Source organism: Engraulis encrasicolus, chromosome 23, assembly GCF_034702125.1.
Source record: "Engraulis encrasicolus isolate BLACKSEA-1 chromosome 23, IST_EnEncr_1.0, whole genome shotgun sequence".
In the NCBI taxonomy this organism is placed as follows: domain Eukaryota; kingdom Metazoa; phylum Chordata; class Actinopteri; order Clupeiformes; family Engraulidae; genus Engraulis; species Engraulis encrasicolus.
This window is the reverse complement of record NC_085879.1, coordinates 19911456-19924682: the sequence shown is the minus strand read 5'-3', so window position 1 is coordinate 19924682 and position 13227 is coordinate 19911456. Positions and strand designations below refer to the sequence as shown.

At 45.9% G+C, this 13227-nt stretch overlaps 1 protein-coding gene across 1 annotated transcript; it reads left to right on the top strand.

The window, feature by feature from the left end:
- Window positions 1–304: 304 nt before the first annotated feature.
- On the top strand, window positions 305–4433 carry foxo4 (forkhead box O4). Its single transcript, XM_063190116.1, has 3 exons — window positions 305–852; window positions 1212–3034; window positions 4181–4433. The coding sequence occupies exons 1-2, from the start codon at window positions 418–420 to the stop codon at window positions 2988–2990; spliced, it is 2214 nt and encodes a 737-aa protein (XP_063046186.1). The 5' UTR covers window positions 305–417; the 3' UTR covers window positions 2991–3034; window positions 4181–4433.
- The last annotated feature ends 8794 nt before the right edge of the window (window positions 4434–13227 follow it).

The window sequence follows — 13227 nt, the reverse complement described above, 5'->3', positions numbered from 1 at the left end:
CTGAGGATTAACCGACGCTATATTGGTATATCCAGATTACCGCGACTCTTTTCTATCAGACGCTCCCCTAATAGCGACTGGAGACGATTTGGTTTAATTATTTTTAGGAATATTGTACCTGATTTAGCGCTGAACTGCTCAAACGGATCGAGGAATCCCCCCCACATCACGGTCAATAATAACATAAACCTGCACGCGCTAAACCTCTCCCGGGGATCCCCCTGCCCCCCGTCCCCCCGCCTACCCCAAATCCCCCACATCAAGTAGTGCAGGATACACAAATAACGACGTATAGTATTTTTTTTTATTTCTTTGTGTGTTTTTTGTAAGAAGTTGGAAATAAAATCCGCACTTCTTCATATTGGACGATTTTTGTTTTAAATATTATTTTAAAGCAAAATATCTGAACTCGCTCACATGATGGAGGAGGATAGCGTACCCCCGATTGACCCAGATTTCGAGCCGCAGAGCAGACCGAGGTCGTGTACTTGGCCGTTGCCTAGACCCGACATCTCAGCTGTCAAACCCGAGGCGGCAGACGGCGCCGAGTCGACAGCGGGAACCCCGCCCGCCGAGGAAGACAAGCATGAGCCTCAGCCAGTCACGTCCGAGCCCGAGAAAGTGGTCGTCACCGAGGGCGGGCTCGCGGCCGGACTGGGCGGGGCCACGCCCAGAAAAGGGTCGTCGCGGCGAAACGCCTGGGGCAACCAGTCCTACGCGGATTTGATCAGCCAGGCCATTGAAAACTCGCCCGAGAAGCGCCTCACCTTGGCACAGATCTACGACTGGATGGTGAAAACGGTGCCCTACTTCAAAGACAAAGGAGACAGCAACAGTTCAGCTGGGTGGAAGGTGTGTAATACCAAAAGTTATTCATAAATGTCGTTCTGCATCATCACAAATGCATACCCACATACAAGTGCATAAAATGCATGTTTCATCATATATTTAAAATAGTGAAATTTTGTACACAGCATCACCGAATTATGATTGTATGATTGGAGTGACTTACAAACTTGCAGGGCATGCGTTTGTTAGGTTTTTTTTACCGTTAATGTTTTTCCAACTCTTAAGAAGTTTTAATTATGGTTCCAGGACTTATTTTCAGAGGTATGTGTACACAGTAGTCTCAACTCAATATATGCAATAAAATAATTTTTGCTTATTTGTTTATTTATTTGCTCTGTTTCTCCACCTCCTCCTCCATCCAGAACTCCATCCGCCACAACCTGTCCCTGCACAACAAGTTCCTGCGCGTGCACAATGAGTCGACGGGCAAGAGTTCGTGGTGGATGCTCAACCCGGAGGGCGGCAAGACGGGCAAGGCCCCGCGCCGGCGCGCCGCCTCCATGGACAACTCCTCCAAGCTGCTCAAGAGCCGCATGCGGGCCAAGCAGACCAAGAAGGCGGCCATGGCCGCCGGGCTGGTGGGCAGCGGCGGGGCGGGCGGAGACGGGGGCGACGGGAGCGAAGGCGGCGCCAACAGCCCTGGCGGAGTCTCGCCGTTCCCCAAGTGGGGCGTGAGCCGTAACAGCCCCTCGTCGCGCGGCAGCCTCGACGACTCGGACATGTGGACCAGCTTCCGCCCACGTACCAGCTCCAACGCCAGCACGCTGAGCGGGAAGCTCTCGCCCATCGCGCCCGCCCAGGAGGAGGACGACGAGCTACTGTCGGAGGACGGAGGGGGCAGCGGGAGTCTGCTAGGCGGTTACCCCCCAACGCTCACCGAGACCCTCATGGAGGAGCTGGATCTGATCGACGGGTTGACGCTCATGACGGGCGGTCACCAGCAGGGCGGCGCCAGTCCCAGCACGGCCCCGCCGGCACCACCCACCCCGCTGCCCTCTGCCTCCACACTGCTGCCCCGGGGCACGGGCGGCGTGGGAGGAGTGGGGGTCGGGGGGTTCCCCTCGTTTGGCCGTCTGCAGACGCACTCGTCCCCAACCGGGTCGGTCACTAGCAAGCCAGTGCAGAGCCCGCCGCAGTCTCAGAGTGGCGGCGGTGTGAACCAGGGCGGCGCCGGCTCCAAACAGAGCCCTTCCAGCTACGGCAACTCCCTCTTCAACCCTCTCCCGGGCCCCGGCTCTCACGGCGGCGGCGGTAGCGGCGGTTCATCTCACTTCAGCCCCCGCGTGCCCTCCAGTCTGGAAGCCCTGCTCACCTCTGACTCGCCCCCGCCCAGCGAGGTGATGATGTCCCAGGTAGACCCCCTCATGCCCAGCCAGGGCGGCCCGGGCGGCCCCGGAGGACTCCTGGGTCTCGGTGGCGGTGGTGGTGGAGGTGTCGGTAGCATCGGAGGAGGGGGTCTGGTGGGTAACCAGGCCAAGCAGGGTGGGCTGATGATGGGCAAAGCGGGCCTGGGAGGACTGGGCCTCCCGCCTCAGCCTCAGCACCAGCACCAGCATCAGCATCCGCACCACAACCAGCACCAGTCTCATCAGCACCACCAGCAGCACCAGTCTCACCAGCAGCAGCAGCAGCAGCAGGCCCAGCAACAGCACTCCCAGCTGGGCCTGAGCATGCTCCTCTCCAGCATGGCCAACCAAGACCCCAGCCAGCTGGGCTTGGGGTCCATGAAGAGCCAGCAGCACCACCTGGGGGGAGTCGGCAGTGGCCTCCTCCAGGGCCAAGGTGTGGGCGGGGGGCTGCTGGGCGGAACTGGGCTCCCCTCCATGGGCATGGGCGGTAACCAGCAGGGCATGGGTCAGTTCGGTCCAATTGGCAGCGGCTCCACCAACACGCAGGGCTTCTTCATGCCCGGCAGCGTCACCAACACCACGCAGGACCGGCTGCCCACCGACCTGGACATCGAGATGTTCACGGAGAACCTGGACTGCGACGTGGACTACATCATCAACAGCGACCTCATGGACGGCGACATCATCGACTTCAACTTTGACCCCATCCTGCCGCCCGGCGGGCAAGGGGGCTACCCGGGGCCGCCCGCCACCACCACCCAGAGCTCCTCGCACAAGTGGGTGCCCAGCTAACTTCGCACCCGTCTGGCAGAAGAGTTGGAGCCGCAAGGGAGCAGGTAACTACATTGTAGTAGAGTATATAGTATTAGTAGTGGCAGTAGTGCTAGTAGTAGGGTGCCCTGCTAACTTCGGCTGCAATGAAGCAGGTAGAGAGCAAGACCAGGTAGTCGTAGTGGAGTGCCTAGTAGTAGTAGTAGTAGTAGTAGTAGTAGTACAGGTACGTAGTAGCAGTACGTAGTAGTAGCAGCAGTAGTCATATGTAAGTATTCACAAGTGGGTGTCCAGCTAACTTCACCAGGCAGAGACTTGCAGCCACAATAGAGAGGGTAACTACATTTTAATAGAGATCCCAAGCCGTACTAGTAAGCTTAGTAGTAATAGTGGCAGCAGCCCAAGACAACTTTTAAAACAAGTCAGTGGAGTGCAATGGAGCAGCTACCTAACTAATTGAAGAGAAGCCTTGTATAGTAGTAGCAGTAGTTGGTAACACTTTTCTTACACATTACATCATAAGCAGTCACTAACAGTCATAAAAGTGTTGCAAACATTATGGCAATGGCATGAAAGCGATAAGAAAGTGTTAAAATTTCATTGCCATAATGTTTATGACACATTCCCGACTTTGACACGCCAGTGTTATCTCATGCTTGGTATTGTGAAGTAAGGTGTTGCCCAGTAGTTTTCACAAGAGGGAGCCCCAGATAACTTGCATGATTGACAGCTTGTTGCAACTGCAACTTCAGGTAACCAGGGAAGTTCAGTCAGTGCATACTGCCTTAGGCTCAATGTTGAGTTACCTTATGTCCCTTTCAGAGCAGTAAAAGCCTAGCGTTTCTCTGGTACTTGCCTATGGTATAATTTTGACCCATTGACAGATCGATTACTTTGTTTTAATTTTCAGGGATATTGATGCATAGTAAAAAAGAATAAAAAAGTTAGTTAGTTGCTGTGTTAAGTTACAGTGTTAATTTAACACCTAGAGAGTGTCGTTAGTCCCAGAGTACCCTGTAAGTTTTTAATGACCAGTAACTCTGCCATTTTTACTGTGTGTGTTATAATATGGTTGAAATGGTGTTGGTGGCCTAGTATTGTGCATCATCAACAGGATGCAGTCTCTGTTTCCATTCCTTGTGCGGTGCGGTGACTCTGTCTTGTGACGTTTTCTGTGGTGGAATTCACAGTGTTATTTCTCTTTTCTGCAGGTTAAGCCCTCACCCCCCTCACCACAACACACTTGGTGCAAAGCTTGGACCGTTTTTTTTGCCTCCACATTTGCCATTGTACCTCTGACATACATACAAACAAACGGACAAAAGCAACAAACAAACTGTCTTTAAGGGGCGACGATACAAAATCGTGGACTAATTTCTTTTTTTACATATATTTTTTGTAGCTGCCGACCTGATATATATATACACATATATATTTTTGGAAGACAAACAAAACAAAACAAAACAAACAAACAAAACAAAAAGCAGACCTCATCGTTGTTTAAGTGCCAATGTTGAACCCCAAGTAAGGGTGGGGGTGTGGGACAAGAGGACATCTTGACGCTCAAGAAAGAAAAAAAGACACCAAGTGAACTTCACTTTCAACTCGAATTCTTTTCCCCTCTATTTTTCTCCCCAGACTTTCCCTTTTTTTGTTGTGGTTGTTGGTGTTGTGGATAGCGTGGTAGTGATTCAGCGAAAGCAGAAGAGAGAAGGAGGGAGGGAGAGAAGGACATGATGACATCATGGCTGCTGTCATATTTGTGGACAAAAAAAGAAGAAGATAGACAAAGAAGGAGAAGAAGAAGAAGCACAACTAATGAACTTACTAATCAAGTTTATTATTCTTATTATGCATTTATTACTAAACACCAAAGTAGTGTAGTGAGGACATGGTACTCCTGGTGCTTTGACATGCCTGCTGAGGTCCCCACACGAGGACGAATGGAGAAGAGGAGGAGAGCGGGAAGGAGAGGAGTGTGGACTTCAAAGGTGTGTGTGTGTGTGTGTGTGTGTGTGTGTTTGCCTGCCTGCCCTGCCGCCTCACACCAGAGAGGGGTTGGAGGAGAGGACAGAAGAGGAGAGGAGGTGTTGGACGTGGAGGGTGTGTGGTGGACGTTGAGGATGTGAGTGTATGTGTGTGTTTTGTCTGACCTGGATACCTGCTAATTTTTGCTCAGTGGTACAGAAGCGTGACAGGTTTTCTTGTTTGGGGGGGGAGTTGGGGCACACAACAAACAGCACATTCTCTTCAGTGGGTGTTGTGTTGCTTTGCGTCATGTTGAAGGGGAGGGGTGCTGGGACGAGGCAAAGCCGAACTGGATTCTGCATTCTGGAAGGCGGGACAGAGAATTCTATAGCCCCTCCCCCCTATTAACGGTGACGTTTGATTGGCGCAGTAGTCAGGGCCATGGCCTAACGAGCGATCTACAGTTTGACCACCTTCTGCTCAGGAAAGGACTTGTGATTCATTTGATTTTCTTCTCTTTTTTTTGGTTCATTTCAGTTGTGCTTGTGCAAAACAGGGGGAGTTCTAGAGTGATTTTCGTGTGGCTTTCCCTTAGCTATTGTGCAGTTAGTTACATTAACAGTATGAAGAAACAGGATGTGGATTACTTTTACACAGGGCATTCAAAAGCATTTTTTCCCGTGTTATTTTGTTTTTCTTTCCTTTGCCAACATGTGATTAGTTGGCATAGTGTTATTACTGAAGACAGTATGCCTCTTTTGTAGAATGCAAATTGTTTGAAGTTTTTTTTCTTCCCTTGTTTTGTTGTTTTGCGTTTTGCATGCGCCAGTTTTGAGCCGGCTATGGTTGACAGAATAGGCAAGGTAGAGGAGGCAGTGAGGCAGGCAGTCCTTTTGGCCCGTCTGAAAAGGCAAAAGGCACTCCTGACCAGGAGTAAAAACTAAATGGTGAATCATTTCAGCATGGGGGGGTGTGTGGGAAGTGTGCGTGGGTTGGGCGGGGGGGGTTCTCACTTTTGGTTTTGCTCTCTTTTGCAGCATGCAACATGACAAGTGTGGAGAGAAATACCGTGAAGGATGCACAAAAACTAAAATAATGAAATGTGACTTTTTTATGCAAAAAGGTTATCAGCAAAGAAGGTGTGAGCAGACTGTCCTCACTCACCCTTCTCACTTCTCACCCTACACCCTCATTTTTCTTATATAATACTAACAATCATTTTGTATTGCGCTTCAATGTTGAAGAGAAAACATATAAAGTATAGGAGACTGTTTTTTTTTAAGTTGAATAGTAAAAACTATAAAGAAAAGTTACAATTATAATGCATCGTTAACAGATATGCATACTAATCCGAAAAATACTGTTAATGTGTTTTTTTTAATCTACGAAAAGTAACTTGAGAGCATTTCTAACGGTAATTTGTATGTATGCTGTTATTTTTGTATAAAATATGAAAAACGCATGTAGATTTTATATGTAACCAAAGGAACACTAAAAACATTACTGCATGTCAGAATTTGGCGAGAGAAAGCGGGACTCATTTCAGTGGAGATAAGCTTTATACAGAACACGCAAAGAGGGATGTCCCCAGTCAGAGACAGGAGCTGCAGGGTTATTCTAGGATGTTGTACGCATTCTAGAATGTCCCACCATTGTTAAGTCTCACCTGATTGGAGGAATTAGATGTAAGGACGTGGATCAACTAATTAACCCTTTCCATGAATGTCCTGGTGAGAACTCTCAGCCTGTATACCTGACCACGGAAGTCAATCTCATCTCAGAAAAAAAAGAAAAACAAGACCGAACTGGTCAAATGATAAAACTTCTCTAAATAATGCAATGATTCACTCTCAGGGTAATTAAATCTTAAAGAAAATGAAAAATAATATCTTCCAGAAATTAAACGTTGAGATAATCATTATAGTGATTTGAGATGATTATGTGCTTTCAGAAAGAGATGTAATTAGCAGGCCCTTGTAGAACATTCAGCATGTTAATAAAAAGTATATATCTAAAGTACATATATATATAAAGGATAAATATATATATATTCCATGTTTCATTTTATGAGGAGAGGTTCATTGGATTGTGAGTTCACTCAAATTTTAAGATGCTGTAATACTGCCAATGAACACTAGAGCGCGCTGCTGCAGAGCAAAATGTACCAAGCCGTATTTTTCTCTCAATGTTCTCATTTTTTTCCCTCATTGTCTTTTATTTTCCATTGAACATACTTTTCACTCTTTTTCTTTTTTGTTGTTTCTTGTTGTTGTTCCTTTTAGTTGAAAGGACGTGTATTTAATAGTTTTATCTGGACGTTTGTTTTCTGCATCTTTTTTTTAAGTGACACAAACGTTAGCGTTCACATCCATGTGTTCTGTTCTAGGTTCCGTTCAGGTGTTCAGGTGTTCAGGTGTACGTTTTCTTCATCGTTTTAACTGTACTTGTCCTAACATGTTAGATGTGGAGCCCTCGTGTGTCATGGCATTGTTTTCTAATCACCTGGTGCTACAATCTTATCAGCGGAGATGAGAGGGCCCCGGAGTAGATGGGTGCAGATTTTTTTTAGAGTTTTGGAATAAAATAAAACAAGGCCTTGAAATCATTTATATGGAGCAAAAAGTCAATATTTTGAATATGTTTTTGTTTTTGTTTTGTTTTGTTTTTTTCTTTTTAAAAAAAGACTTAGAGTTTAGGTTTAAAGTATAGCCCTGTTGTCGTGCTCCCCAAAATGACACTTAAAATAGACTCTAATAACAACTGTGAATGCAGAGAATCGCCTGGCATTGGGTGGGAGTCGGGAAACTTCTGTCCCAAAACAAGAACATGCGAGAAACATTCTAGCACACCTCCTTTTGACTGATGTGTCAGAGGACATCCACATGGATACCACAAAGCAAGGTCCCACACCCTGCACAGCCTGATGAGGACAGTGGAGAGTGGGAGTGATTGTTTAGTGAGATTGGCATCCCAAGAAAAGGAGGTAATTCATGGCCCACGTCTCGCTGTACTGTAGTGAGCACTGTGTTGGAAGCAGAACAGCTGATGGGAATGAGGAGCCTGACTCTTGCCAGACCATCATGGATTTCCGCTCAGCTTTGTGAGCTCACTCCAGGGTCTGGAGGGTCTTCGGATTGACCCTGCTCCCCGACCTGAAATGCAGTAGAACCCATCAGGATTGCAGGATTTTCAGAGATGTGAAGTAGTCGAAATGTAAACGTAGTGGAGCAGGGAGAAATAAGTTGAGAGTCAGCCAAGAGTCCGGTAATGACAACAGTCTCCTAAAAACGGTTTGTGTCTGCTCTGTAGCCCCGAGTCCGTCTAGGTGGGTGCATCTGGCCTCCAGCTACGCTTCCTACTCTGTCTATGTGAGCACAGGAGTGTTTGTGAGTGTGTATGTGTGTGTCTGCGTCCAGAAGGATCTGATGTTGTTGGGCCGAGTGTTGATGAGAGACTGGGTTTACGGAAAGACGGTGCATGGGGTTGAGACTGTTGAGTGTGAGAGTTGGATTTGATTTGAATCAGCCATAGTGGCAGGTGAGCGCATGAACGAGAGATTTTTTTTTTATAAAACGAAAAAAAAAGGTTCCTCTTCCTGGTTTGATGTTTTGGAGTCTATAAAGAGACATTGGGGGAAATGTTATGTACATGATTGTGGTGCACACGTGAGAGCTTCGAGTACACTCCAGAAGGTTTCTGTTGAGCACCATGATTATTAAACATTTTTTTTTCTTTTCCCCATGTCTCTTCATTGGCTCCATACTAGCCATATTGTGAAAGGGGAGTTTGAAAAAAAAAAAGTAACTAAGATAGTGTGACAGTGACCACCACCCGCCTCAGATGTGACATGGGGCCCACCATCAACACACAGTGAATACATTTATTGGTGTATATACATCTAACTTCCCGCAGGAGTTTCTCTGCCTGCCATCTTTTGCCAGGTCTCTGCTTCACAACTATACCCACCCTCCTCCTCTTTCTCTTCAAATAATACCTCTCATGATTTGTTTTTGGACTTTCTTATAGTACTTTCTTATATTTTTCTTAGTACTTTTTTCTACTACTACTACTACTACTACTTCTACTCTGGTTCTCTTGATGACTTAGTTTTGATTTTACTCTTTTATTTGACTGGGTTTGATGAGATTTGTAGAGTGTGCACAGGGTGGACTTCTTTCATTTGGTTTGTTTATTCTTTTTAACGAGGGAGGGAAAGGGTTGTTGAGTTGTGCATAGCCAATACGTGTACTTGATTACTTTTTTGATTGATGTTTTGTTTTATTTTATTTTATTTTCTCCTCCTCTGTTTTCTTTTTTCTTCCCAATCTTACTTTACATATTGTAAAGTTAGCCAGACTTCGCTGTGAAAGCAGTCCTGGAAAAAATGGAATTAAACTTAATATGTTTAACCAAAAATAACCTTGTTGTGGTCTGGATGTGTTTCTGAAAATTTGATGAAAAATGATGATGATGATGATGATGATGATGAATTGATGAAAGTGATTCCCACTTATGAGCACACCACAGCACAAAATGAAATTCACTTTCTAGTTGTTCCGTATACCCATTATGTATTTAAGCAATATGACCCGAGTGGGAGGGATGATGTGCACTGACATCCTCCCTGGTGTGGTTCGGCCATAGGCACGAAGCCGAAGGCTGAGTGCCGTCGGCAATCACACCAGGGAGGATGTCAGTGCACATCATCCCGACCACGAGGGTCATATTGCTTTTATACAATAGTTCATTTGCCAACAAAATACCAGAATAAATGTTCGAATTCGTGTTTATTAGTTACCTTAATCATACTTTGTTTACCTGCTCCGCTAAGCAAAGTAGTTCCGAATTGATTGTATGGTTGCTATGCAATGACGAGCTGACAAGCTGACTTCGCCAGCGCGCAAAGTTCCATGAAACGGTGTGAAGTGCATTTCTGTGTGGACTGCTACTGGGCTTCGCTTACTAAAATGATGCATGATAAATGAAAACACTGTGCAACTTCAACATTTTAGTTAGATGCCTATTTTATAAGCCTTTTTCAACCGATAGGCCTATTGATTTTCACATTTTTGTGGACCGCAAACTTGCTGCTAGCTGCGTAAAGACACCCCCCCTCGTCCTTTCCTCTCCAGTGCCGCATGAGATCCGAGCGCTGTTCTCACACACACAACCACACAAATCAATCCCTTGTAGGCCTATGATACCCCGATGTCTGCTAAAGTTTAGGCTACTGCAGGCTACAACTTTGTTGCTGAAACACTTTCTCATGCAAACGTCTGATGTGGGTGCGAACCCGAGAAAGGGGTTCGCGTTTTCCCTCCTAAACGAAAAGGCAACTCATTCCAGTTCCAAGCGGCCATGATTTTAAATCGCATGGCACACGGTATCTTGCTTCCAGATGCCCACTTTGTAGCCTACTAATTTGCACGTGGTGGAAGGCAATTGCTGATAGCCTAGGCCTAGGCTATATTTTTAAGAGCATCTCTTCCTCGTCATTCCCTCTCCCGCAGCACAAATGAGATCCGATTATAGCGGTTCTCATACACTGCAGTAGACTGACATAGCCTTTCTGTCTCTGTGTCAAAAAAGTGTCCGTTGTCTCGCATATCCCCCGTTTGAAACTATCTTAATATTTAAAGTAGGCCTAGGCTACATGTTAGATTGCCTTCAAAAGACTACGAAATAGCGGCCGCAGAGGTCTGCCAACTGCCCAGACAACTGCACTAGAATCAGATAACGTCTTTCCTCTCTGCCAGAATCCAGCTACCAACTGGGATAGCCTACGCTCTCTGTCGTGCGGGCGTGCGTGCGCCCAACTTAGTCCAGCATAGAACAATGGAATAGAATGATGGTGAGTTCAAACTACGCGGCCCTGGTTACATTCACTCTCTCCGCAGTAGACTATGAGATAAAATGATGGCGAGTTCAAAATGCGCGGCCCTGGTTACATTCTATCCACGGCGGAGTGATTATTAGGTGTGATGAGTCTCCGAGGATGATGTCCACCTAGACATCATCCTCCTTACCGACGCGTAGAATGCCAGTAGAACGCGTCTCATCCAATCAGATATCGCAAAATAAATTGACCGGATCTAACTATTGTATAATTTTAAGTATTCATTATGACTTTTACACTTTTCATACATGAACAGGTGTAGGCCTATCATCTCCATGTCAGCCATTTTGAATTACCAGTCTTATACATCTTTGGCTGCAAAGCCTATTGTACTTTGACAGGCCAGTAAAGAGTTATCTATTTGCAAGTTAATATTAATGATTTTCCACCTTTAACGACTTCAGCTGTAAGCAAGTGGTCTTTGAGCTTGAAAACATTTCGCTTCTCATTCTAAGCAGCATCTCCAGTTCTGTTGGGCTGACTCCCATTCCCTGGATCAGCAGAATGGAAGATGCTCCTTGGAGTGAGGAGTGAAATGTCTTGAACTGTCAAGTTCAAGGAAGTCCAGCTACTCACAGATACGCTCTCCAAATAGCATGACCTGGAAGCATGGATGCCTCTAGGGCCGGGGAAGGTCTTACAGATTCTAAGGGCCCAAGCACTGACAGCACCTTAAGGGGGCCCAAAAGTTCAAATCTTTCATGGAGTCTAAAATTTCTGGCAGCGCCCCTGCCTGGAAGAATGAGAATCTACATTATTCAACCCATGTACCCACCTGTCAGTTTTGAGGAACTGACTTGCAATTGAGCCCTTTGGTATGCAAGCTCCTTTACCTCTATCTGGTGATTGGATAGGTCAGTTCCATGAACACCATGGGTCAAAGTCACGTGATGGGGAATCAGGAATTTCAGATCTCATTTAATTTCTAACTCTAAAAATGCACACCTAAATCCGTTGTCACCATAAAAAGCTTGAGCAGAATAAAGTGTGTACAATGTCCTGCTTTTTAATTCCTTTGTCAATCACAGCTATTTGCCAGTGCCCTCATTCTGACATTTCCACAATTGCCCATTAGGGGGCAGACTTGTTTGTGAAAAACACCACAGATCTGGCTCCTCTTGGCAGCAGTCCTGCACACACAAATACTGATGGCCTTCTCAGCTTACAGGCCCAAATGTTGGTTAACATAGCTTTAGCCTCTCCCTAGAATCCTGAAAATGTTGATCTCTCTCGATGCGTTAATAACACTCACATGTTAATTATAGAGGGTAACTGCTATTCGAATGTTAGAACTCATTATTAGATTATGAATGTGTGTAGATCAACAGATACATTCTACCTAGTAATATCAAGCAGGCCTGAATTTTAACCCAGTAAGTAAGTATCCAGTGTCATAGTAGATGAGTTACATTTTGTTAAATTAATTTGGTGAGAGTCAGTAATAGACATCTGGTTGCTCAGCGAAAAAAAAAATAAACTAATATGGGTCTGCAGGGCCGCGGACAGCTTTGGCAAAGACATATGAAAGGGCCCCAAACCCAATACATACAATGTGAGGATCCAATTCTGGGCCCCCTCTCTCCCTGGGCCAAGTGACCCCTTTGTCCCCCCTTGTCGGCTTCTCTGTGGCTCTGCATAGACTCGAAGCAATTGGGCTAGGCCTACTAAGCATAACGCTACGAAAATGGCGGCTGGATGATGTTGTTGCAACATCCTAGTAAAACAACACCCGAGAGGCGAGGCGAGCTCTTAAATCATGAGGTTTTCCATTTACTTTGAGGGCCTTTATATGGGTCAGTCTCTAAACCACATAGTTGGAGCGCTGCCTGCCGCAGGATAAGAATATAATAAGCTCAGGGCCTGTGGTGGTGGAGGGGGGACCGTGCCAAGGCAGTCTGGTCTTCCTTCCTCTTGCTCTGTGCATCTAGCCCAGAGAAGAGATCATATACAGGGGATCGGATGAGGCTGTGGCGTGCTGTGGCTGACTGTTGGTTTAAGGTGCACTGTGTAATATTTTTTAAGTTGTTTATTTCCAGAACTCATGCTACCCATTCACAAATGTTACCTTTTCCACAAATACTTTCCACCACTATTAAATTCAAAGTATTCATTATGATTGGGAAAATTACATTTTTTTAGATGATAAGTGGGATTTTTTTCCGTGCCCAAAATATGACATTTACTGCACTGATAGATACTGTATTAAGAACTACATATTATATTTAGATTGAATTTAGAATTTTGATTGAGATAAGACATACATACAGATTTTTTCCCTCTAGGAGAAGAATATAATAAGCTAGGGGCTTGTGGTGGTGGACTGCAGCCTGAAGTATAAACTGCATACTCTGATTCCGCTGTAAAATGGAGGATTTTTTCCCCCCACAAGGCACA